This window comes from Ammospiza nelsoni, chromosome 3 (assembly GCF_027579445.1).
Source record: "Ammospiza nelsoni isolate bAmmNel1 chromosome 3, bAmmNel1.pri, whole genome shotgun sequence".
NCBI lineage: Eukaryota > Metazoa > Chordata > Aves > Passeriformes > Passerellidae > Ammospiza > Ammospiza nelsoni.
The window spans coordinates 110,417,888-110,444,175 of NC_080635.1; the positions used below are offsets into that span (position 1 = coordinate 110,417,888).

Below are 26,288 nucleotides of genomic sequence, written 5' to 3' on the forward strand. Positions count from 1 at the left end.
AGCAGTAGATTTGAGCACAAATGTTAAAAGAAATTTTGAAAGCAAATATTCAGCCAATAGCTTTCAAATACATTTTCTTTTCAGTATGAATGAAATACAAAGATACTGCTCTGACAGAGGCAGGAGTGGAGAACTACGCAATAGCCTTCCAAGCTATGGTCACCCACTGACACCCACTGGTAGTCTGAAAAGCCTGACCAGTAAGCTTGACCTTTAGTTAGTTTAAAGTAAGCTTGACCTTTTGTTAGTTTAAAGAAGATATCATTGAAGTTTTACTCATTAAAAAAAAAAAAAACAACAAATCAAAACCAAAAAAAACCCACTCTACAACACCTTATATAAACTCTCTTAATGTAAAAAAAGTCAAAGTGAGAACAAAGGTAAGACAGGAAGAGTGTTGGGTGGTTGTTGGAAGGGATAAAACATTGCCAGTCTTTTATGAGAAAGAAAAGAAATGTTGATGATTATGAGCTTCAAATTTAGGGTAGTTGTACTTTAACTTTTGTTTACTTTTCAGTCCCATCCTTTAAGCTCATCCTTCACTCCATGTCTTGTTTAACTCCTTACTTTCTTTTCCTGCCATTATAAAGCTTCCATGCTTCCTCATGGAAGAACAAAAGGCTTTTTAGTAAAATAATTTCGACTTTTGTCTTTTAAGCATCCAGTCATGTATTGCACAGAAGTTGTAACTGATTATTTATGAAGGTCTGCTCATTCAAAGTTTTGACAAATTGGGAAATAAGCAACCAAAGAAAATGCCATAAGCCAGAGAACCAAATGCCATTGGTATCGGCAATGTGGGTGTGAGCAATTAGGGTAAAAACCTTTGGAGAAACAAGTTGTATACTTCAAGGGCATGGTCACATGGAAAAAAAATAGCATTTAAAGTTCTGGTAAAGCAAAGGGATTTATCTCCTTACTCTGTTTTTTGAGAGACCCTAAGGGACTGATTTCTCTGGGAGAGGAATATTCTGAAAAAGAAGTTTGGGGACAATGAATACTGAGAGGATGAGGGTATGGATTACTATGGAAAGATTACAAGGAGAGCTGCAAAACAAAAATGTATAGTTCATTTTTTCCCTTTTAGATTTTAAAAGAACCCCTATATGTTATTATTGAAGGCATCAATCACCAGGGAAGGTTTAGGCTGGATATTAGGAAAAAATTCTTTACTGGAAGAGAGGTTAAACACTGGAACGGGCTCCCCAGGGAAGCAGGGGAGCCACCATCCCTGGAAGTGTTCCAGAAGTGAGTAAACATGACATTCTCAATGTGATTTACTGGCCATGATGATAATCCCTCCAAGGTCGAACTTGATGATCTTGGATGTATTTTCCAACCAATTCAAATTATTAATTGCTATAATTCAAATTATTAATTTACTGCCAGTGGGTGATGCTTCCTCACTCAGGTGTTCCTGTGTGGTCAGCACTCAAAACTAGTGAAATTACCTCACCTGCTTTAAGGTGAATGAAAGACCCTCTGAACTCCCAAGCAGGAATTTAAGGGGTGAAATTAATGTATTGAAGATAAGATTTTTACAGGCTGATCAGAGATTAATATTTTTCAAGTACTTCAACACTTCATAAATTATGCACAAAATACTTCTAAAATTTTTACAAATGCAATATTTACATTGTTAAATGCTTCCCCAATTTTTACAAAATGAATGTGTGACAGCTTTGAGAGGATAAAGGTCATCTTACAGCCAACAAGGTATAAGAGAGTCAGTCATTGAACATTTCCAAAAGAGCTTATCTGAACTAGAGTGTGATACAACAAATGTATTTTTATTCATGGATAGAAATCTGACATATGTAGCAGTATACAGCAGGTATAACATATGGGACAGCCCTACCTATATCTTTCTAAAGATTTTCAAGGAAAAATACATCAGCAAAAATTAAAATGTATGTGCTATTTTATATGAGAGGAGTTTTCCCCTTAAGTCTGATAAGTAAGACTTGATAAAAGATCCTAGTATAAAAAAAAAGGTTGAAAGTTCACCCTCTTTGGCTTGTTATTCAGACATCAGCAGTAGCTTTCCATGAATGATGGATTGAGACACTGTGTTCCTGCTGCTTGAGTTCCACTTCCCATCCATTGTCTCTCAATGGATTATCCCATGCACAAAGGCACTTCATGGAATTCCTTCAGCTGCCTCAATTTTTCTCTCCGGACTGAGCAGCTACTGCCATCACTTCTCTGATGAAGTTAATTTCCCTCAATTTAGCTTCAGTTTTCTTCTTTTTGCTTTCACTTCTTTTAGAAGAAAGTGACTTCAGAGTCAGTGACTCGCCCCATGGAAGCTCTCTGCCGAGCCTTCTGCAGGTTGAACATAATTTCTTTCCAATCAGTTCCAAACAATTCATGTTTTTCTGGAGCTGGCATTAGTCCAGGTTATATTTCTTGCCATTAACTATTGTAAATCAAAGGTGACTGTTGCAGACATTTCTCCACAGAAATCCTTTCTTTCAGATTTCTGCGTCTTCGGGAGGCCAGAGGCCCCCGAAGAGAAGGTAAACAATTATTATCAGCTGCTGGGGAATGCGACAGGAACACCTTGATTGGCTCATTTTCTATGTTTATAATTAAGAGCCAATCACCAGTGCAAGCTAGGGGACTGAGTCCTTGAACACAACTTTGTTGTAGATTTTTTTGCTATCTCTTCCTAGCTAGCCTAGCTGCTCTGCAAAACCTCTCTCTATATTCTTTTTAGTATAACTATAATGTATTATATCATATATTAATAAATCAAGCCTTCTGATTCAAGAAACAAGATTCACCGTCTCTCTCTCACCAGCTGCGCCCACTCAGGTGCGGTAATAGGTGACTCCGATGAGGGGGTGAGAGAATGATGCCTCTAACTCCATCATCAGAGGGCTAAGGAATTGCTTTATTATACTGTACTATGTACACTTCATCTAAACTGAATCTGCCATGCATTCACTCTTGCTCACAACTGCTCACACTGCACTCATCTCTGATTCTCTCTCCCATGACAGTCTGACACACACACACATTTCTTGGCCCTGATAGGCCCAGGGAACAAAACATCCTCACTTTGGGTAAACAATCTCCACATTGCATTCTACTTTAGCACAAAACAGGCACAGCAAGCGAGATAAGAATTGTGTTTTCCTTCTTCTCTGCTTGTCTCACAGCTTCTCTCTGTTCAGAGGGCATGTGAATACCACAATTAACATTGCTACAATCCACTTATTACTGTTGAATAGAATAAGACCTATTATGCAATCACTTGGTTTTCATAGCTCCTACTCAGTTCCCTTATTATGTCCTTGAAACTAACTAAATCTGTGACAATAAATAAATAGATCTATGACAGTAATGATTTTTTTACAATTTCACTTTCTTTTCCCTTTCAATAAACATATTAACAATGAATCTTGATACTCATATTACCTTACCAATCACTGTATTCCGTTCTTTGCCATAAGAATTATTTCAACATTTTGCTTCCTGTCATAATCAACCTTCAAAATACAGCATGTTTTGTCCTCCATCAGAAAACAGGACAACACACTCTCTCAAAAATTTAAGCTGGGGTACTCTGGTGAAAAGTTTTTTCAAATCCATATAAAAATATCAATTAATTTCTTTTTGATTACCCCTATACAGTTGAAGTATGTAACTCAGAAATCTCTCAATCAAATATATTGTCCTGTAATAATCTTGAAACTCAAGATTTATTACAACAGCTATATTGTTGTCAGTGACAACAAAAGATAAAATATAGATAATTTTAAAGAGCAATTTGTGGTGCCTTTTTCTGATGAACAAATATATTAGAAAGACCTAATTTATTCACCTGAGCTTGGCATAATGACTAAGTAATCTAAAATCAAACTTGTTTTCTTTTACAAAAATATATACATCTTCAGCCTTTTCTTGAAAACCTGGTGTGGCTGGGACAATACTTGGATGTTGTTTCTTAGCATTGGAAACAGAAAAGAGCATCATTAGGACAAATACTGCAGATTAATAATTTTTCTACATGGCAGCTTCAAATCTGCTGTGCTCATCACGGTGGCTGGAGTGAATTTCAGGTATTGTCTCCTCCTCTGGAACCTGCCATGAAAAACAAAGAAGAGCTCAATTAAGGATATATAGATTTGCTTTTGCCATAAAAGAAGATTAAAATGTGCCAAAAATGGAATTCTATTTGTATATAATGTACGTCTGTTTATTAACATTGACACAGCCTGACATGAGCCATCAATTCTATATACTGGGAGATGAACTCAGGGTTTTCTTAATAGAAAAAGTGTTTAATTTATTGAAAAAAATGAATAAAATTTCCTTTAACTTCACATTTTATTTACAAGGAAGGTATATTATTTGGGTTTGTCCTGGCATAAAACAATAAATTTCATATTGACTAAATTAAGAATATGCTATCAGTCTCTGATAAGGAAGAGGATACCTGATACAGTGAGCACATAAGAGAGAGATAAAGGCCTCCACTGTGATCTCAATTTGTTGTGTCTTCTTCTGCTTTTTTGTTCAATGTGAGTCCAATGAGAAAGGCATGATTACCTAAGGTGGCCAAAAATTATCCTGAAGGTGGCCTGGCCTTGATAAATTCACAGCCTGAGGTAGAGCAGGATTTTGAATTTTTGAATTTTGAACAGGCAGCCTTTCTGACTCATGTGTGCAAACCACAAAGCCCAGGAGAGTGAGGCTGCAGTGGCTGTACATCCTCCAATATAATGAAAATAAAAGGAGTTGCATCTTACCTCCCAATAGGCAGAGTCATCAAAGCAGTTCTGGTCAGATACTTGTCCCAAGAAAGGGATCTTTAGAATAGCACCTGCAGGAAAACCAGAGGTTTAAAAAAATGAAGAAAATTACCAAACTAATGTCCCTCAGATGTGCCCTAGACATCCAGCTATGTTTTCTGACTGATTTCCTGATTTCTTCATACAAACATAAATAAGAGCATAAATAAGACCTTGCTTGTAATTGACCAGATTTCAGACCAAAATTTTCTGTTTCAGCCTCATTTGCTGTTTGTTTGTTTGGAAGTTTTCACAAACACCTGGAAACGTGTGACACCTCATTGAGTAGGTCTTGATCTCAGACTAGTTTCTGTTCAGAATTTGAAGTGTCTGAATCTGGAGAAGAATTCCTTCCAAAACAACACCTTATTGTTCCTATAGGTATAAAACTCAGTATCTTTGGAGCATGTTTACAGTGAGATATACAGAATCACAGAATCACATAAACATTTAGGTTGGAAAAAACCTCCAAGATCATCAGGTCCAATCCTAGACCAAACACCATCTTGTCAGCCAGACCAGAGTGCTGAGTGCCACATCCAGTAACTCATTGGACACTTCCAGGGATGGGGACTCCACCACCTCCCAGGGAAGCCCCTTCCAATGCCTGACCACCCTTTCAGAGAAGAAATTCTTCCTGACAAACCTGAACTTAATTTGAAGACAAAAACATTGGAAAAATGTTTTTCCATATTTGAGTTTCTGACATTGGGGCTAATTATTTCAATTTTTTTATTATTCACACAAAATTGTTGATACATTCAAGTTCTCCATGGAGAAACCGCTAAATTAATATACTTTTTAGTCACTATAAGCATCACACTGACCTGTGAGTGCTCCTCCCACAATTGCAATTGCAAGTGTACTTCCCAGGGCAGCAGCCTGCACGGCAGGAGTCAGCACGTGACCATTCCTGAAAAGAGTAAAAAACAAAACCATTGCCCATCAAAAAATTGTTACACTTTGAGACTGATGATCAGTCTTACAACTTGTACTTGCTGCATGCTGGACAAGGGGACTGATAGGAAAATATCCTAGAATCTTTATGGTTGGAAAAGATCTCCAAGAACATCGAGTCCAACAAATCCTGCCATTGCTGTGTACTGGAAGGAACTCATGAATTTAATTTAACTTTCTTTTAGGCTACAGTTGAAAACAAGTTCTTTGAGAAGGTTATTAATGTCCTGTAAGCCATTAGAGAAACCATTAGAAAGCCCTTTTGTCAAAACAACCAGCATTTTATCTTTTTAGAGTCTTAGGAAATAGTGGAAAAAAAACATTTTGCCTTTTTTTTTAAAATCTTACAAATACCAACAGTGCAATTGCCAAGTCATAATAAGGGTTGTTCTATGTTTGAATGGTTCAGTGTGCTGTTTCTTTTTGATGTTTTAATTTATTTATTTTTATTTGAGCTTTTAATCTCTAACAAGCTTGGCATTTAAACAGTGTGTTAAAGGCAGAAGATCAAGAAAAACCCAAATGAAATGAGAATACAATGCCTGACATCAAATCAATGATGCATTTCTGAGAAAAAGTCATAATCCAAATTAGGTAGCAAATTATAATAGACCTTCAAAAATAAAAAATATTTTCTCTCTTCTCTCTATAACTCACCTAGTTTCTGTTTTTATCGCAGTCACTACGATGCCAGCAATACCCCCCAGAATTCCAGGTAAACCATGTAAGTTATGAACTCCACAAGTGTCTTGAATTCTCAACTTGGATGCCATCACAGGCTGAAACGAGGGGAAATAGGAAGTTTACAGTGAGTTAATGGTTTTCCATGATCTCTAGATGGTATGCAAAAGAAAGAGCAGAAGTACAAGAATCAAATAATTAATAAAAGTCACCATTACCTGGATTTACTGTATCTATCCTCCCTTTGTAGCAAACCAAGGGAGCTCCAGGAACGCCAAAGAGAAATAAAAAATGGGAGCAGAGCTGGGTCCTCAATACTTACAGTCAGGAACTGGAACCCAAGGACAGAGACAATTCCAGCAATGACCCCAATGAACATGGCAGAGAAAGGGCGGATTTCCAGGTCAGCACAGGTACCCACTGCCACTCCTCCTGCCAAGGTGGCATTTTGAATGAGAACCTGCAGAGGGGACACAGAGCAAGGCAGAGGTGGCACAGGAGGAGCAGTGGCTTGTTTTAGGGCTGAGTGCCTCTAAAGGCTCCCTTGCACATGCTGGGCTCTGACAAATATCTGCAGCTGCTGGAAAGGGGTGGGTGCACACTGAGCTGGATTTTAGGGCAAGGGGACAGAAGCTGGTTTGGTTTTGTCTGTTGTGGAGTGTCACGGACATATTTTATGAAAAATCCTTTTGCTAGGATTTTTCTCCTGAGAAGCTGAGAGGCCTCAGAAAAAAAATGTAAACAATAATTATCTGCTGCTGTGGAATGCAACAGGTGGATCTGTGATTGGTCTCATGTGGTTGTATCTAATTAATGGCCAATCCCAGTCCAGCTGTCTTGGACTCTCTGGTCAGTCACAAGATTTTATTATCATTCCGTTCCTTTCCTTGCTAGCCTTCTGATGAAATCCTTTCTTCTATTCTTTTAGTATAGTTTTAATATATCATTTTCTTTTAATATAATATATATCATAAAATAATAAATCAGCTTCTGAAATATGGAGTCAAGATTCTTGTCTCTTCTCTCGTCCTGGGAGCCCTGAGAACACCACCACAGTGGAGATGCACTGAGATTTCCAGGGAATGGCTCATTTCCTTGAGAGACCTATTTTTGGCTGCTGTAATAAGGAAACTCAAGTAGGAACTTTGGAATAAGATTCAAAAATCCACCTGAACACTGGACTAATGTCTCTGTGGTCCAGCAGGTTCTGTGAATGAGAGAGAATCATCACAGAATCATTAAGGGTGGAAGAGACCTTTGAGGTTAATAAATCCAACCATCAAACCAGTACAACCACCATGTTCCCAGTCCACTACACTGCTTTCCAACCCCTTCTGTGAAGAAATTTCTCCTAATATCCAGTCTAAACCTGCCCTGATGCAAATTGAGGCTCATGCTGTCATTTGGTATTTGAAGAGGAGGCCAAGCCCCACCTAGTTGAACCTTTCCTCCTCAGGGAGTTGTAGAGAGTGAGAAGATCCTTCCTGTGCCTCCTTTTCTCTTAAGCCCCCTCAGCTCTCTCAGCCACTTCTCATCAGACTTTAAAGGTTTTACAAGTATAATACCTCTAATTCTGGGGATAGTATGGGGAAAGACTCCAGATAGCCTGGACAGATAGATGGGCACTGGGAATCTGCCTACTCATCCTTATTGCAGAGGGTTGACTCGATTTAACAAGGTTATGGTGTGATTCTTACCATACTGAATTTGCCTCTTTTATCCACCAAGCTGGAGAGGGCAAATGTTACGATGGTACAGGCAGCCAAGGAGTAGTAAGTGTTGATAATGGCTGTAACCTGGGCTTCTGCAATGGCAGAGTTAAAACTGGGCCAAAAAAGCCAAAGGAACAGGGTACCTGCATGAGTAGAAGTCAAAACAAAGCAAAAGCTGTTTAGTCACAAGGGCAAATGCACCAGAGCTACAAAAAAATGAGGATGACGATTGATGAGAAACATGGAATAGCCAAAATTCTGGAAGAAATAATAGAATATGCAGAAGCTTTTCTGACACTGGAAGCTGGGATTTTGATGCAAGGTCTCCTGCGAAGTCTTACTGGAAGGCTTTAATGACGCCTTGTCATGCCCCTCTCACTGTCAGAGCTCACCAGCACTGTGAAACCCCAGCCAGAGCAGGAGGCACGGGCAACACAATTCACATGCAAATCCTTTATCATCTAACATGCAAATCCTTTATCATCTATCAATACAGCTGAAAGTTTTATCTGGTTAACTGGTCTATGAACAGTTCTCATGGACAGATAGATATATGGTTTCTGACATTCATTACCCTGACAGGGACAACTCAATCCATTAATTATGGACAATTGCTTTGGAAGTACTGCTGAAAAGCACAAGATTTAGCAGAAAGGAAGTCGCCACTAATGCACAGTGAAAACATATATTTTATTTCACCTTTCCATCCTTGGAAGCAAGGAAAAACTGTAAAAATATGTGTGCCACTGAAAATGTGGTTAGTGAGACCAAAAGGAATTTGCCTCCGGAATTATACTCAGGAAAATTAATGTAGCATAATAATAAGTAATCAGAAAAAAATTGGGATGGGAGAGGGATGAACAGCTGATCAGCTTTTGATATTACTTCACTTACCAATCATGGCAAACATGTCTGAGTGATAGGTGGATTCATCATTGTCATGTTTGTTTGTCAGACCAGGACGATACAAGACGAAAGCTGCAGCCAAACCAAAATAAGCTCCAAAAGCATGGATAGTCATGGAAGCTCCAGCATCTGTGGCCTGTAACAGGAACCCAAAATAATGCCAGAGACTTTATACAGCATAAAGACAAGGGTCTGATGAATGAGAAGTCTGGAGCACTTAATGGTTTAATTCTGTGGTAGAAATCAAAGCCTAGACTAAGCAAACTGGAAGTATTAACAAGTGAAAGCATTTGTTATAAAGAGAAAACAATGATTGCTAAATAGTTGTACCTTGAATACTTTGGTAACTAGGTGTTCATTGCCTGTCTGTGAAAGGATTTGTTATAAAGAGAAAACAATGATTGCTAAATAGTTGTACCTTGAATACTTTGGTAACTAGGTGTTCATTGCATGCAAACATGGTGATCTCCAGCAGAGTCAGGATCAGCATTTGAATGGGACTTGTTTTCCCCAGGAGTGCTCCAAATGAAATCAAAGCAGTTGCTGTACTGAAGTCTGCATTTATCATGCTGAAGGTAAGAAAAAGAAAACAAAAACAAAAACCCAAAACAGAAAAATAAAAGAAAATCAGTTTAAAAGCTGTTTAATATCCAACATGCCATTAAAATGATATCATTAAAATTATAGAGCTTTAATTCTTCGGGTAAAAACTTATCAAGTTCATCTCCATGGATAAAAATTAAATCAAACCTTTCCAGATGGATTTGTAAGGATCTTACCAGCTAGTGAAAAGTAAGTGTAGAAGGTTTTCTTCTGCTTACACCATATATGTGCTTAGCTCCTTGGAATTATGATGAAAAGGCAGATGAGAAGTGTATGGGGATGTGCAGGGATGTCATGGAATAACAGAATAATTTAGACTGGAAAAGGTCTCTAGGACCATTGCGTCCAATCACAGAATCATTTAGATTAGAAAAGGTCTTTAAGACCATTTTACCCTTCACTGACAAGTCCGCCACTAAACCAAGTCCCTCAGTGCCACCTCTGCAGGTTTTTAAAAACACTTCCAGGGCTGATGACTCCACAGCTTCCCTGGGCAGCCTGTTCCAATGCCTGACCACCCTTTCTGTGAAGAGATCTTTCCTAATATCCAACCTTGGTGTGATTTCTTTCTGTCACTTCAGGCTATTTCTACTTGTCCTGTCACTCATTTGTGCAGAGGAAGCAGAGCCTGACCCACCTGGCTGTCCCCTCCTGTCTGGAGCTGTGCAGAGCCACAAGGTCCCCCCTGAGCCTCCTTTTCTCCAGGCTGAGCCCCTTTCCAGCTCCCTCAGCTGCTCCTCCTCAGACCTGTGCTCCCGACTCTTCCCCAGCTCCTTTGCCCTCTAGACATGTTCCAGCCTCTCAATTTCCAGCCCTGACTCCCACCTAGGCTTCAAAGATGACAGAGAGGTCTTTGGTCAGATGGTTTATGTAATCCTGGAAGTCTTGCACACCTGTCTGTGCATCATCTTTGCATGACCTGTCAGGCAGGACCAGTGTTAATGTGTTTTGGGGATTGGCAAAGGTAAATAAAACCAGAAATTGATCAAAAACTTAGAGCACAGAGAGGCACTAACCTGTGGGTCCCTCTTAAGGTGCCTGCCTATAAGCATGAGGGTGCTACTTGTACCATTCCTGCTTTCCCCTCAGTAATGTTTGGATGCTGTTCATTTCAAAAGTGTTTACAAGTTGTCTCAGAAAGCAGAACTGCAGATGTGGAAAACACTCTGAGACCTTGGTAGAGGCAGGACAGGTGAAGAGGAGGGGCATTAAATGTGCTAAGAGACACTGCCATGAGGTCTCTTATTCTGTGATTGGTGTTCAGACCCTGCTGGAGAATGATGCTCATGGAAATCATTCCTTGGGAAGTAAGAGAAAACCTTGTGAGTGCACAGACATGCTGCTCCAGCCTTTCTTCTGTGACCCCATGTGTCATGGAAAGACAGATCCTTCCATGCCTGCTGGGTGCGGGATGTGCTGTGCTACTGCTGGGCATCTTCCAGCTTCCACAGCTTCAGAGATTCAGAGCAATCTCTCTACAGGACCCACACCTCCCACACACAAGGCAGCACCTCAAATCTCTTCACCAACTTTGGCCCAGTGCACCAGGAGTGGCGCCCTCAGAGGTGAAGGGCAGAAAGATAGAAGAGAGGTAGACAGTAAGGCTTAATGAAATTTAGGTTAAATTTAGGCTGACCCTTATAGATGTTTTAATTTATGGCTTCTCCTGGTATCTTAAGGGATTTTTGTGAATTAAGACAATTTTTGTGAATTAACACATACCTTTCAATGTTAACAGAAATTTTCCCACTTTCCATATGCCAAAATCCTTGCATCAGGATTCCCCACTGGAGACCGAAGGCGGCAATGAGCATGTTGAAACCAACACTGCTGAATCCATATTTCTTCAGAAAGGTCATCAGGAAGCCAAATCCAACAAATATCATCACATGGACATCCTGAAAGTCTGAAGGGAAAACACATTTATGTAGAGACTGCGAAGAGTGACTGAGAGGGGTGAGAATCTGGGGACAAAGGCAGCTTGAGTAGAGAAGAGTTCCAAACTCCAGTCATGCATGTGATCCATTCTCCCCACTTCATGACAAGTCTACCAGCTGAAAATGGAATGTCTGGAAAATGCCACACCTAATTATTGATTATTTTGATTCTTATATCATTATGGAAAGCCACTGGATCTCTATACTTGCAAATTTACTTGTGTCTGGCACTGTCCTCTCTTTGTGCAGCTACCTGGAACATCATCACAGCTTCATGTCCTTACAGAAAAGTTTTGTTCCTCTTCCAGTCAAGGTGGTCAGAGCCAGTGTGTTCTGACTGACTCCAAAAGTGTACATGGGATTTGTTTGGGTGAGTGCTAAGTGTCCCAGTGCAAAGGAATCCTTGGGATCCCTAAAAATTACTGTCTGAGACATTCATCTTTTTTACATGGATAAGAGAAAAGTTAATTTTAAGGCAAAGTTTAAACTTTAGAATGAATATATTAAGTCAGCATACCATTAGTCTTTCTTCAAATATTTGGTTGTTTTCTGAAATATTAATTTTGTTAAAATATGGTTATTTCATTTTCTACTTTTTAAAGTTATTACTTTAATTTTGATTTTAATCCTTTTAATAACTGAGTCTATCATTACAACATGGGTATTTTATATTTTAAAGTATTGTTTTACTTTTGAGTTTTATGTGATTTAATTGACTCTAAACCAGACAGGTTTGAGTCCAATTACAGGACATTTTTTTAATTGCAACTTTTTTCTATTGCAACTTTTTTTCTGATTTCACTATTAGTAAGAACTTCCAGTGTAGAGATACTGTTTTTAAAAATTTGTATTTAATTGCTCTTGCATGCCAATAAGCATGAAAAACATGATCTGGTTAGTGTAACATTTGGCTTGAAGTTGCAATTCCCATTACTTGAAGCGTTCCTCAGTTTTGCATTACCAGGTTTGGCCAAAAGAGGGCCCAGAAGTATAAGAATTTACTGGGGATTCCTAATAAATTCTTTTATATTTGCAGTGTCACATTCCAGCCCTGCAATAGCAGTAAGAGCCTTTACTTTGCATTTAAGAAACAGCATCATTAGTTGGCTTGGGATTAGATGATGAACTTTAATGTCCTTTCCAATTCTGAGATTCTATAGAAATGCAGGTGGTTCTCAAACACCTCCAACCCTTTTGCTTCCTCTTCAGGCTGGACATTTTAAAGCTGTATGGAATTATTCACACAAATGTTTTAAAGTCCTGGTTAAAACTAGGTGAATTAATGGGTGTTGAGGACAAATTCCCTCTAGTTTATCCTGTACCTTGAACTTTAACTATCTTTTGTGCATGATTTTAAAGAGAAGGTCTGGAGTGACTTTAAATAATGAAGAAAACAGATTATTTGAACTGAACTGTTTCAACAACTAGTTGTGTTTGGCAAAGCATCTCTTTCTGGGAGAGAGGAAAATAAAGATTGAGAAAAGCACTCCAGCAGATCCTGGACAAAGCCACCACACAGAATTCTGCAAGGCTGGCCAAGACCAGAATATTACCTCCCCTGCAAGGTGGTCAGTCTCAACACAAAGATGCTTGTGACATACTCTAGAACTGATCTTGCTTGGCCGAGAGCTGTAAACCATAGAACCCTGAACAAGAGGGATGCATAAGTTTTCCTGAGCCAGGAGTCATGGATGCTCACAGGATGATGCAAACAGGATGCCAATACAAGAGAAATACTCTCGCAGTGCTCTAAGAACCATCACACCTCCTTGTTCTCCCATTCCAGTGGCACAACACACCTGAAATTGTCCATCCAATTTGCCATGCCAGTTCTTGTATCCACCAGAAATAGATAAAATGCAAAGCTATGCTTTGGGAATGATCTCAGCTTAGCCCTCCTTACCTGAGTGTAAAATTATTCTGATCCTCCACTATTATTTTCTTTTTTCTTCTGTCCAAAACCACTAAAACAGCTTGAATTCATGGTGCTGTGTGGTGTCAAAGGTTTACAAAATCAGACCTTGCACTGCAGTACTGAGATGAAAGAACTAAATCTCTGAGGTACAGATGGGATAACATCCTAAGGTGTAGCATGGGAAGCAGTTTGAACCCATCATTTTAGGGACTCAAGGGAAGTCCTGGCTCAAGGTACTTTCTAATACACCTATACAACCATATGATTAAATTTCTGCAAAGTTCTCAGGCAAACTGTATACTTGTTTGCACTTTGTACAGGTAAATTTGAGAGTAAGGGGTCCTAGAAGTGAAAATATAGGTATTATGAGAATCTACTTTTATTTCAACTCTTTATTGGGAATGACCTCTGTGAGGCCAGCATCTAAAAATTCAATATGACATCAGTGGTGTTTGCTTGGTTTATGTCTCTACTGGTAATCTGAACAGCCAGGCCAAAAGAAATATATGTTTTTCTCTCCTAAAACACTGTTCCCACCTTAGAGTAGCCCCTTATCCATGCTATTCCTAAAGCCATGCCTGCCAGGAGATCAAGGGGCCAGTTTGCAGGAGCCCAAACCATTCCAGAAGGCTGCTCACAGGTCAGCTGTGTGGGCAGCCGAGGGACAAGTGTGCAGGAATAACACAGTCACACAGAGCGAGGCATAGGAGACAGCAGGAAATTCCTCCCACACTTTTTAGACACTGATACTAATGAAGAAATAAGCATAGGTGATCTCTAACTGTGCAGGTTACATTTGAAGATCTGTATTGTACTGTGACTACAATTGCCTGTGCTGTCAAATTATTCATGTGGGTTTGGGCATAATTCTGCCTAGGCCAACAATCACCTCCTCGGTGACAATGGACCAAGAGTAATTCCCAATACACTGTCTAGACTTAATTTAGGAACTTGGATAGTTCAGTACAACTGGGATAGTTTAATATGACACCAGCTAAGAGAGCAGCATTTGTTCAGCCTGGAGAAGAGAAGGCTCTGGGGAGACCTTAAAGCACCTTGTAGTACTTAAGGGGCTTATGACAAAGTGGGAGAGTGGCTTCTTAAATGGGCAGATAAAGATAGGACAAGAGGGAAAATTTTTAAATTAAAAAGATGAGAGAATTAGATTGTGTATTAGGAAGAAATTCTTCTCTGTGGGGGTGGAGAGATCCTGGTAGAGGTTTTCCAGAGAAGCTGTGGCTGTCCCATCCCTGGAAGTGTCCATGCCAGCTTGGATGGGGCTTGGAGCAATCTGGGATAGTGGAAGGTGTCCCTGCCTGTGGCAGGAGGTTGGAATGAAGTGATCTGTAAGATCCCTTCCAACCCAAACTTCCCTTTGGCTCTATGAACATCATTGACATGGCCAAACTGTGTCATAGAGAGTGGCCACAGCCCAAGGTACCATAGCTCAGGGATACTGCCACATCCAGTGGATCTAACCTAAATGTGAGTAATTAGCCCCTGATGTCCATCAGCAGACTTGCATCTGGAGCTGAATAACACCCTCATTTGCTGTTCTCTGACCCAGACAATGCTCTCTGTGAGAATACACAGCACATGTTTACTCCAACCTGATTTCACATGCGCCTGTAACAGCCACTGAAAGGACAGTTAGGATGAGAGAAAAAAGAGGGTTCAAAATTACAAAATTACATTCAAAATTATACAGGCAGGGAGTTCTGTACTCTATGATTCTCATCAAGCACATTGCAATCATGGCTACAAGTCATTGAGGCCTCAGAGCCAAAAAACTGAACAACAAACCTTCAATACCACCAGGAAAACACAGTTTGCAGCTCTGCAAACTTTGTTTTCTGTTAATTCACAATAGTCTTTGCACAAGAGAAGTGAGTAAGTACTTCTCAGGCCAGGAACTTTTTCTGATCTTCACCAAGTATTTGCAGAGCAATGAATCAAGAGAAGAATTTTCAGGCTAAACCATTGCTCCCTAATGGAGCCACTGCTTTGGAAGATAGCAGGGGCTTATTCACCTTGTCACAAAAACTATGGCCCTTTTGGAGTCCAGGTTTCACAAACATTTTATAGCAATGGTGCATATGCAGCTCAATTTCCATGTTCTCATAAGATACGTTTTCCAAACCTGGATGGTAGCAATGAAACATTCTATTAATTTTAATTATTTAATATATCAATCAGGATAGAAGGTTTGGCAAGAAACACCCCCATCTGTCTCTGGAAAATGCTGGACTCTTTCAAAGCAAATACACAATTCTCCAAGTCTTAACCTGCTGTGCAAACACCAGAACTATTTCTCAGGCTCTTCTCTCAAAGAAAAGTAAACTTCTCAGCAGTGAGGTGCTTGCAGAATTTTGTATCTGCTCAATTTGGATTTGTCTTTGAAGCCTGCTGCTTTCACACCTCAGAAAAATGTGTTTGCCCCAAAACACAACTTTCTTTTCCAGCTTTATCAGTAGGTCTCATAGGTTATTCAGAAATCTTGCTAAGGATCAGTTTAAAGAAATTTCAGCTTCTGTAGATCTTAGACAGAAATACTTACGTGGGTATAACGCTCCAGAAGGATCTGAGTCATAATCCACAAATATCCCAAACAAAACGATGACAATCACTTCCAGAAGGAGCGCCAGGATCGAGAACTTGAACTTCATGTTGGTGTCAAAGTCTGGAGGCATTGCTGGAGAGCAGGAGGCTGTGGGAGCTTGATAATGGGTGTTTGCCTTCAGAGGAGCTGGCTAATTCTGTGGATCTGGGTGATATAGTAAAAAAAAAGAAACAGAGACGTGAGCACACCGTCCCACCCACTATGGGAGGGAAAAAGTACAGGTCAATATAGTGATTTCAATTTCCCAGGGTGTCTGAAATACTGGATTGCATGTGGTTTTTTTCCAGTTTGTAATACAAACCAGCTCATTCAACCACAGATGTATTTCTCACTGCCTATGTGTATTTTAAGCATTTAAGAAAATCTCACAGATCCTGGTTTGCTGCACATAGTAAGGAGCAGTGACTTTCAATTATGTTGCCTGCAATCAAGTTGTAACTTTTCTTCCAAAAAGTAAATAATTTTGCATTGCAAATAAAACATGGAAAATCACCTCTCTTCATATAGGCTGTGATAAGCAAAGAGAATCTCTTTCAACAACCTGCATACATTTTTTTTTATTTTGCAGTGAAGTACTCATTCTCAGAGCACAAGTTCTCATTGTAAACTTTTATTAAAAAGGAAATTATTGTACTTATTTAAATGTAAAAAGGATATTCATAGCTCTTAAAAAGGAAAGCTGCAATTACTAAAAAGAGGAATTTGAAGAGAGCAACTCCATTTTTCATTTTTAATGATTGCTTTTTTTTAACATTCCCCTTAGCTCAGACAATGGAAATAGGTCGGAGACCAAATCTATTATATGGTTTAAAAAGTTTAGTTTGTAAAGTTTCTCACAAATGGAGGAGAAAATTATATTTCACATAGTTTCCTGTTGGATGATCTCTTGCTCTTGAGAGTCTAATTGCTTCTCTAATATAGAGTTAGCCCATTATCCAAACTAAGTTCAAAGTTCTCACAGCTTTTTCTCCCTGAAAATGAGTCTTTGCATTTGGAAGGGAAACCAAAGTATTTAGCAAGAAAACTCTTGTCTATCACATAATTAAGCCTGCAAGTGACAAAGTTAAAATAAGCATATATGTGTTTTTTCCTTCATAGCAACTGTATTTCATCTGAGCAGCTCAAAGAGAGGAAACAGAGCTTTGTTAAAAAGTGATCATTCATCCTTTTTGCACCACAGGGTAGGACACACAGCCAGCTTTGATTGTGAGAACCTGTGAGCTCCTACATTTGCTAAGGAGGTGATTAAAAAGGACAAACTCATGAGCAAAGTTCCTTAGATTTTTTTTTTTTTACTCATATCTCAGCCACAAATATCCTGTGTATTTATTGCATAGTGGTTTTCCTAGTGAAGATCCCACATGACATACGTGCAATCTTTATTGCACACTAATAAGGATTTTAGGGGTGCAGAAAAGTTTCCTTGCCAAAATCTTAGCAGGAAAGGAGCCTTTTAATAGTGTTTGGAATTCAAAATGGGTCAAGTCCATTCAATCACGACTTTTTCTGAGGATGTTATGTCTTAAATCTCATGCAGGTACATACACACACAGAGGCACACAATCTGTATTGGAAGAGTATTTATCCATTTTCCCAGTGAGGTCCAGCAGCCACAGTATCCCTATTTGTGTGTAAGTCCCCTAGACATGTACAGGTGATTTACACACAAATAGGGATACTGAAGAAATTATTTTCCAATATTTTGGCACTCTAATCTTTGTTCTTCTAAATAAATGAAACATTTCTCTCTCACCACTAACAAGGCTGAATCCACCACAAATTATCTTCAGATATTGCAAACTTTAGGCTAAAAGGACTGACAACACAAACTGCCAGGAAGAAGATGCTTTATCCAAGGGGTGGAGCTGGGCTATTTTCCTCACTGGACCTTTTGGGAAAACCCAGTTTGGTCTGATTTACTGTCTCAGTTTTTGCTTGCTGAGATGGGCTTTGGGTTGTATCATATTTGGGTCTGGGCATTGCTTCAGGAAATGACAAGTGATTTGGATATTCTCCTCAAGGCTCTTCAAGGGAAGAATTGTGAATATCCATACCCTGGGTACACACACACCCAGCCACACCACTGTGGAGAGCACAGAATGTCTGTCCTGTTAAATCATGAAAACAAGGTCTGGATCTTTCAGCCCTACATCACAGTGGAAACTTTGTACATAGGAGGTCCTACATTTTGGTCTGGTGTATTTCCCAGCAGAATCAATTGCCATGTTATTCCCATTTTTTTTCCTGAGGTCATTCCCCTTTTTTTCCTGATTGCCTTGTTTCTGACACAGGCTTTCCAGGTGATGGAGAACGGCCAACTCCAGCATCTCCTTTCAAATGCCTTTGTGTGTCCATCCAGCTGTTGCATAGGGCAATCAAAATGCACACATCTTGAACTGTTCCTCTTTAGGAAATTGCCTTATGTCTTCTTATTTGCTTTATCCCAATCCTGGAGGGTATTAATGCAAAGGAATGAGGGTGTTTGACAAATATGGTTGCACACCTTTGTCTACTAAATAACTTTACCTATTTGTCATTTAAATAGCGGTTGGATTTTTTAATGCAGCTTTCCATCTAAATAGGGTGTTGGTGACATATCAAAAACTTTATGTAAATAAAAGTGAACAGTTATGGCAGAGTTTTGAGCTTCTGAAATGATAAAAATAAGAAATAAAGGGGTTGCTTGGGCAGTATTTCACCTAAAGAATGAGAAAGAATGTTCATTTAATAATCTTCTTACAGAATGACCTCAAGCATCATTAGGAATGGCATTCAACCGACAGACAAACGCTGTATATTTCTCTACCTGATCTAACCTGCAATGTTTTCCTTTTAAATCATGGACTCAGGGAAACATTAAGGTTGGAAAAGAACCTCCAAGACTCTGAAGTCCCACCATTAATCCAGCACTGGCAGGTTCACCACTAGACCAGCACCACCAACTATACTCCTTCAGCACTGTATATAAAAGTGTTTTCTATTTATTTTCCAGAAGAAATAGAAAATTGTAAGAGCAATTGTTTTCATGTTAAAGTAAGTTACCTAAAATACCTGGCTAAATAGACCAGGTGAATGGACATGCCCTTTTTGGTCATGTTTGTTGGCTGACACAGGTTAAAGCAGGGCCAGGATGTCTCCCAGAAGAGGCTGATATTATTTAAGACTCTGAGCTCAGTTCACTGAAGTCTGAGCTACAAGGGTGCCTCAGTCAATGTGGATTTACAAAGCATGACTTGGGTGCACATTAATCTTCAATTTTCTTCCTCAGTGTGTGCTCTTCTTGTAGCCACAGCAGTGGAGACCAGGGAGGTGGAATAAGGTGCATATTGCCTTCACACTAGGACAGAAATATTTCTTAGATCTCCCGAACTTTTAGCCAAGTTTTCTTGAGAACATTGACATTTATCCTATTTCTGCAGTGTTTCTTGAGAACATTGACATTTATCCCATTTCTGCAGTGTTGCAGAAGAAACATTTTTTTTCTTTAAACATTAACCTTAATTCTTTAAGTGAGCAGACCCCTGTCTCTCCTCAAGTTAAAAGCTCATCCAAGAAAATACAGTTTGTCCATGCAGTCCTTAAACAGCCTCCTTCACCTTTAAGACAGAAGTAATATTCAGTAGATTTTCTGACTCCTTAGATAGCAACAATCAGAATCACAGAATGGGTCAGGCTGGAAGGGAGCACAGTGGCTCCTCTGGTCCCTCCTTCCTTGCTCAGCAGGGTCATCCCAATTGTATGGACACAGGATTGTGTCCATACAATTCTGGAATATCCCCAGTGAGGGAGACTCCACGGCCTCTCTGGACAATCTGTTCAGGGCTTGGTCACTGCACAGGAAAGAGTTCTGCCTCCTGTTCATGTGGAACTTTCTGTGCATCCATTTCTGCCCATTGCCCCTTTGCCTTGACTGGATCCAAATCACCCCCACCAGCCTCTTAACTGATTTCTTGTAAATGTGGGTTGATATAGCAGTGTCTCTTTCTAAAATAAATGTGTTTTATTTTGCCATTTGAAATCTCACAGACTTTGTTCTCTAAGACCTTACTTGATTACTAGACAGTATTTTGAATCTTTCCAGTACACAAAGAACATCAATAGAAGGTAACACTAGAAGGAATGAGCTTTTTCCTTTCCTCTAAATAGAATAGGCCAAATAATTACATCCAGTTAGGCTGTGTTCAGCTAAAGTATGACTTGTTGAAGAGGACCATGTTTCACTTAAAAACTTCACTTTCATTTCTGCTTTTATTGCATGAGCGTTGCAAAACAGGGGTTAAATGCTGAAACAGAAACTTTTGATGGAGGTGTATCCCAAAGTTGCAAGAAAGCTGTTTAGTAGAGATAACAGGGTTCTGCTCCCTTCTGCAAGGGCCAGTGGGCCCGTCTGAACTGCTCTTGTGATAAAAAGGAACCTCAGCTAAGATGGATGCTTTGCATAACACCTAGAAGCTCTACCAATTATTTTATGAAAGAAATAAGAAATAATTAGATATCTGTGTTTCAGTCTCAGATGGTGTAAGTGGTGAATCATGTATTTTTATTGACTTTTCTTGTGCTAATGTGTTTCTCTTGCTCCCCAACAGGCCCCTGTGCTTACTTGTAACAGGACATTTGATGTGGCTATTCCTGCCTATGTGAAATCCCTCATAGAGTCTGGTTCTAAAGGCAAGCTGGTCTTAAGTGTCTGAAAAAGCACAAGGAGATGATTTCAGACATGTCAGGGAATCATCTCAGTTGTCTTTCCTTACAGAGGAGTGTCTGCCTCTAGGTTTTAAAATCCACTCCACAGCTGTGAGTACTCCTGCATTTGTGTTCACTCTTTGCATCACATCAGAAGAGCACTAGGAAACAACACTTATAAAGGAAGATTGTCACCCTTGAGCCAGAAATGACACAAATTGACTAGAAGGCTGGTTTGCAGGAGAAGCATGTTTAATATGAAAAATCCTCTCTTTTATAGACAGATTCAACACATTCTACTTGATTGGCTAACAAAAACATCTTTCTCACAAACAGTCCTTCAGAAGAGTAGAAAAGCAGAGTAGGAAAACACTACCTGCAGGTTGTTTATACTAACAAGCTATCATTGTTTTTCTACAGCTCCATAAAAGGTCTCACAAGTCCTCTGTGAGAAAACAAAGCCCATTTTCTGTTTTTCTCATCAGGCTGTTGCATCCACAGAAGGTGAAGAGAATTGTGTTGGGTATTTGTAAGAAATTGATCCCTGTCAGGATGGTGAGGCCCTGGCACAGGGTGCCCAGAGAAGCTGTGGCTGCCCCATCCCTGGAAGTGACCAAGGCCAGGTTGGACAGGGCTTGGAGCAACCTGGGATAGTGGAAGGTGTCCCTGCCCATGGGAAGGCATTGGAAATAGATGCTATTTTAGGTCCCTCCCAATCCACTCCATTCTGGGATTCTATGACGCCATAAGCCTTTTGTTCCTCAGTGACCTTTCATGATGCATTTCTTACTTAAATCAGCAGGCACAAACACAGGTCAATCTGAGCAATCCCAGAAAACCTCCTGCTAATAGTGGCTCTTCCATCATTTCTACAACCATCAGCCTCTGGAGGCTGAGCTGGGATGTTCTCAGTGGTACAGCATCAGGGGGTGGTTTAATGGTAGCATGAAATAGTTGGTCTGATCCACACAAAAATCTGTCAAGCCAGAGAGACAGTAAATATAAAATTTCTATGACTCAGTGAGTAAACTCTGTAAACTCAGTGAGTAAACTCTGCTGTAAACTCTGAGCCTCAGCACAAGTTAAACACCAACACAAACCATGCCTTTTGTCCATGTGTTCACACTGACCCACAAATTCTAATAATTTTGACCTTGGCACCAGTTGCAAATGTGGGTAGAACAATTAGTACATAGTAATAGTACATAGTAAATTCCTATAAGAAACTCCCATATTGTTTGTTTTTCCTGTGTACAACTTACATCTCCTCCAGCTGGCTGAGGAGGTTAGGCAAGTGGGGACATCTTTGTTTGCAGTTTGAATGCTGACCTGATGGAAGAGATGATTTGTCACCTTTATTATTAATTTACATGACTGTTTTTTAATTGTCAGGAAGTAGGTGCTAAATCATTGAATATCCCAAAGTAGTCCTGTGCTATTGAACTGACAAGATGAATTTATTATTTCCTCACAATGGGCCAAGGACAAATTCAATGAACAACTACAACTCAACTTACTATCTAAAACACAACACCCCTTCCGGGACAAGCCAACACAGGAGGTACTACATTGAATTGGGAGCAAATAACTATGAGTAGGGAAGGGAAAATTACCTCAGTGGAAAAATCCAGTCTCTGAAATGCTCATAGCAAGCTGAGAGGTACAATTTTTTGTGCTATAGCCCGTTAGATGCTACATTCTCCTTCAATACCTCTCATTTACCTCTAAGATATGCAGAAAATGTTAAATAACTCATATAAAGCTGGATAAAAATCTTTACACTGGTTTGCACAACGGATCTGTCTAGATCTGCAATGACTCTTAGTGCAAGGCTACTGGAATAACCTAAGATCCAAAGGTTTAAGCTTGGTTTATGACATGCTATGATTAATATTATGTCAAAATGGTCTGGATTGATTTTCGGTTTCCAATGCACCCATTCTTATATTTATTGATTACAGAAGAGATGGTCCAAGGCTTATCCAGGAGGCATGGCAAAAAGCAAGACCAGAGGCAGACTGAGCCAAAAAGGTGCTCCTGGGCCATGGACAGGTGATGGGAGAGGTTTCAAAGAGGATAAACCTCCTCAGTGCTCATTGTTAAATAGTAGGCTTGGATAATTCTTGATATTTCTGGCTATTTTTACCTGCCCAGCCAATTTCCACATCTTTGGGTGGTTTCTCCCTTATCACAAGTTTTATCTCCCTGCCTTCACACTCTACATCTCATTTTCATTTCACCTTTTCCCTCCAGGTTTTTTACACTTTTATTTTCCTTGGCCATTTTTCTCCTTTCCCATTTATAAACTGATTTCCTCATGAACACTGAGCCACTGCTATCTGTGGAAGAAGCATGACCACTGCTTCCAACACCTAATTTATTGTGACTGACATTTTTTGTCTCTTCAATCATCCAGCATTTGTCTCTTCAGGAGCATGGAATTTTTAGGTCATTGAGGACTTTTCCTGCAATTGTAGGTAGGTTACCACATAATACCTTCAAGAAATATTTTGCTCTCTATTTGTAAAATTTTTATGTCCTACTTCATTCGGGTGGAAGGCTGCTGCTGACCTTTCCAGTTTTAATGCTTAGAAATTGACTTCACTAAATTTGACCTCACTACAATTCTTAATGAATTATATATATATATATATATATATACACACACACACATATATGTATATATATCTTGTTTTTGTGCAGGAAATAAAGAATAAAATGCAAGATGTTGAGAAATATCTCCTGCCATAAGAAATAGTGGCACCTGCATATGAGCATGTCCTAGAAAAAGACATTAACTTAAAGAGTCTCTTTTGGGAGACATTTTCTGGTATGTTGTTGAGTGAGCATGGAAAATCACCTCCATCATCTGACTGGAGTTGCACAGCTACATTTACAGAGGAGGTGAATTCATTCTTGGTTTGAATTTGCAGAAATTCTGTAATTTTTGTGCTTCAGAAGCAGTAGTGCTCAGAAAATATCCCTGACTCCTCAGTGTGTCAGTCCTGTGCAAAAATCACAAGGGCTACAGTTCCATTTTTGCCAAAATAAGCCTCTTATGACCCTTCAGCAATCACTTTGTGGGAAGCTTATCATATGCGCCTGCACAAAGAATGCTGTATGTCACTAAATAAAAATAACACATTTAATATAAGATAACATTTCCTTTGTTATCTTTAGTGTAGTTTTATGGAATTTGTTTACTTTGGGAAAAGTCTTTTAAATAAGGTAGGTGAATGGTTTTGAGCACCCTAAAAAACTCTGGGGGTTTAAAGTCAGTACTTAAAATAAAAAATCTTCTGGTTCATCCAACAAAATAAATAAGAGCCACAATTTGATTTTAGAGTGGCACCCAGGGCTTTTCTCTTTTACTTCCAGCACTTCATGGAGCAGTGGGAAAAGAGAGGAAAGCAGAGGATTGTTAATGATGCAAAACATCAAGTGAAAAATATGATTTGATTTCAAATGGTCATTTTTGTGGAGAAAAATCCAAGAATCTGATGATAATGATTTTAAAGAGTAATTTCCAGTTACATATGTTGAGCTTTGGATGCTCCATCAGTGACCTAAGGAATATTTAACATGGCCCTTTTCCATGCCAGCTTGCTACCTCAACTTCTCCTAAAATTTGCTTTTCTTCCAGCATTGTTATTGATGCTGGTGCCAGAGTATCTGTCAGTCCTGGGGAGCAGCCTGGGGCTGGCATTTCACAGAGCCCAGGGCAGAGGGCTGAGCCAGTGACCAGCCCATGAACCTCAGACATCACCGTGGATCAGGAAGGAGTGTCACGTCCTCCCCTCTATCTCCCACTGCCCCCTGTCCCCTTTGCCTCGTGGTTAAACTGAGATATAATTATGCTGGAGGTGTGGCTATCAAATGTTATATTATAATTTACAGGCCCTAGTGCTTTGTGGGCTCTTTCTCAGCGCTCACTAATTAATCTTCCTTGCCCTGGCTGTGTGGGTTTATCTCTGCCTTGCAGTTGGCGAGGCTGAAGCTCGCAGGTCAAATGTCTTGCTTGGGGGTTAAAAGTCTTGCTCACAGCCTAGAGTGGAGACAGGAGCTGTCAAGAAAGTTCTTAATCAGAGTTCATCTCCTGTTTTTCACAGTTTAGCCATGGCCTTTACATTTAGAGGAATCCCATTTTTGGCAGCTCGGCCTGGAATGATGGGAGCAGCCCAGGGGTGGGGAACATCCTCTCCTGTCCCTGCTCTGATGGACCTTTTCTGCTTGGGCTTGCTCTACATCTTGCCATGAATTTATTCTATGGGAATAAATTGGATATTATGACAATACAAATTTCTAATTTCATGTGAAGCTTTCCAACTCTTGCCTTCTTTTTAGTATGAGGTTTTGAGGGTGTAGCCTCAAGTTGTGCCAAGGAAGGTTTAGATAGGGTATTAGGAATAATTTCTTCATGGGAGGGGCTGTCAAACATTGGAATGGACTGTCCTGGGAAGCGATGAAGTCACCAACCCAGGAGGTGTTTAAAAGGCCATGTGGAAGTGGCACTGGAGTTCATGGTTTTATGGTGAAAGTCTTTTCCAGCCTTAATAATTCTGTAATTTCATGTTAACCTGTTGGTAAGATTTGTCAAGAACAAAAGTGAGGGTAGTTTTGTGAAAGGTTTCTTCTAAAATAGCAATAGATGGAGAAAAACAGAGGAGATACTGGCCTATGGCACTCAGCAAGACGTTGGGATACTGAGAGTGATGACCTTCCCTTTAGCCCTGAGGTCAAATTTGGCCATGGAACTGCTGCAGTTGGTGCATTTTAAATATCAAAAATATTCTTTCTTCAGAAACTGTTAGACTGTTAGGTTACTTCATAACCTTTGTTCAAAACTGTGTTTAAGGCCCTTGTCATGTGAGCTAACAGCTGAAGAGCTCTTACACCCTTCTCCACAGATAAGGCCTAGACTTGTTCTGTAGTAGTTGCTCTTATCATCTCTCAGCACATGTGCTTCTTCTGAACCAGAATAGAAATTGAAGAAATTCCTGCTGTTATTTGCTACTGGCCTGGACTAACACCTAAAAGGCAGCACAATTCAGCACAAACCAAAAAGCACATCCTAGTGTCAAAAATGAAGCCACTGAATCAAGACATCAGTATGAAAAATAACTTTGTGACAACGCAGGCAAGTAACAGAGAGAAAAGTCATTTGACATGCTGGATCCCAGCAAATGTCGTATTGCTTTTACCCCATCTGAGTGTGATGAACCCATATTCAGCAGCATCTCAGCTTTCACAGGGCCATGAAGTATCTCAAGCACTTCTTGATGCCAGCTCTGAGAAACAGGAACAGCCAGGCAGCATTTCCAGCATTTCATCTCACCTCCTCTTTGTTCTGTTCCACGTCAGTAGGGAAGCAGAACCTTTTGAAATCTCCTTCAAAAGCACAGAGGTTGTGCCTGGATACCCTGCAGTAACCCAGAAGGGAGCCTGGTGCTCCAGGGTGGCAACTCAAGTTGTAGG

The 26,288-nt window shown here is 39.8% G+C and overlaps 1 protein-coding gene across 1 annotated transcript; it reads right to left on the reverse strand.

The window, feature by feature from the left end:
* Positions 1–998: 998 nt before the first annotated feature.
* Positions 999–16,267, reverse strand: RHAG (Rh associated glycoprotein). Its single transcript, XM_059467232.1, has 10 exons — positions 16,068–16,267; positions 11,381–11,564; positions 9,474–9,624; positions 9,044–9,191; positions 8,135–8,292; positions 6,760–6,897; positions 6,414–6,535; positions 5,627–5,712; positions 4,758–4,831; positions 999–4,089 (listed from the first exon to the last, which is right to left on the reverse strand). Exons 1-10 carry the CDS (start codon positions 16,198–16,200, stop codon positions 4,012–4,014), a joined length of 1,272 nt encoding a protein of 423 aa, XP_059323215.1. The 5' UTR covers positions 16,201–16,267; the 3' UTR covers positions 999–4,011.
* Between the last annotated feature and the right edge of the window lie 10,021 nt (positions 16,268–26,288).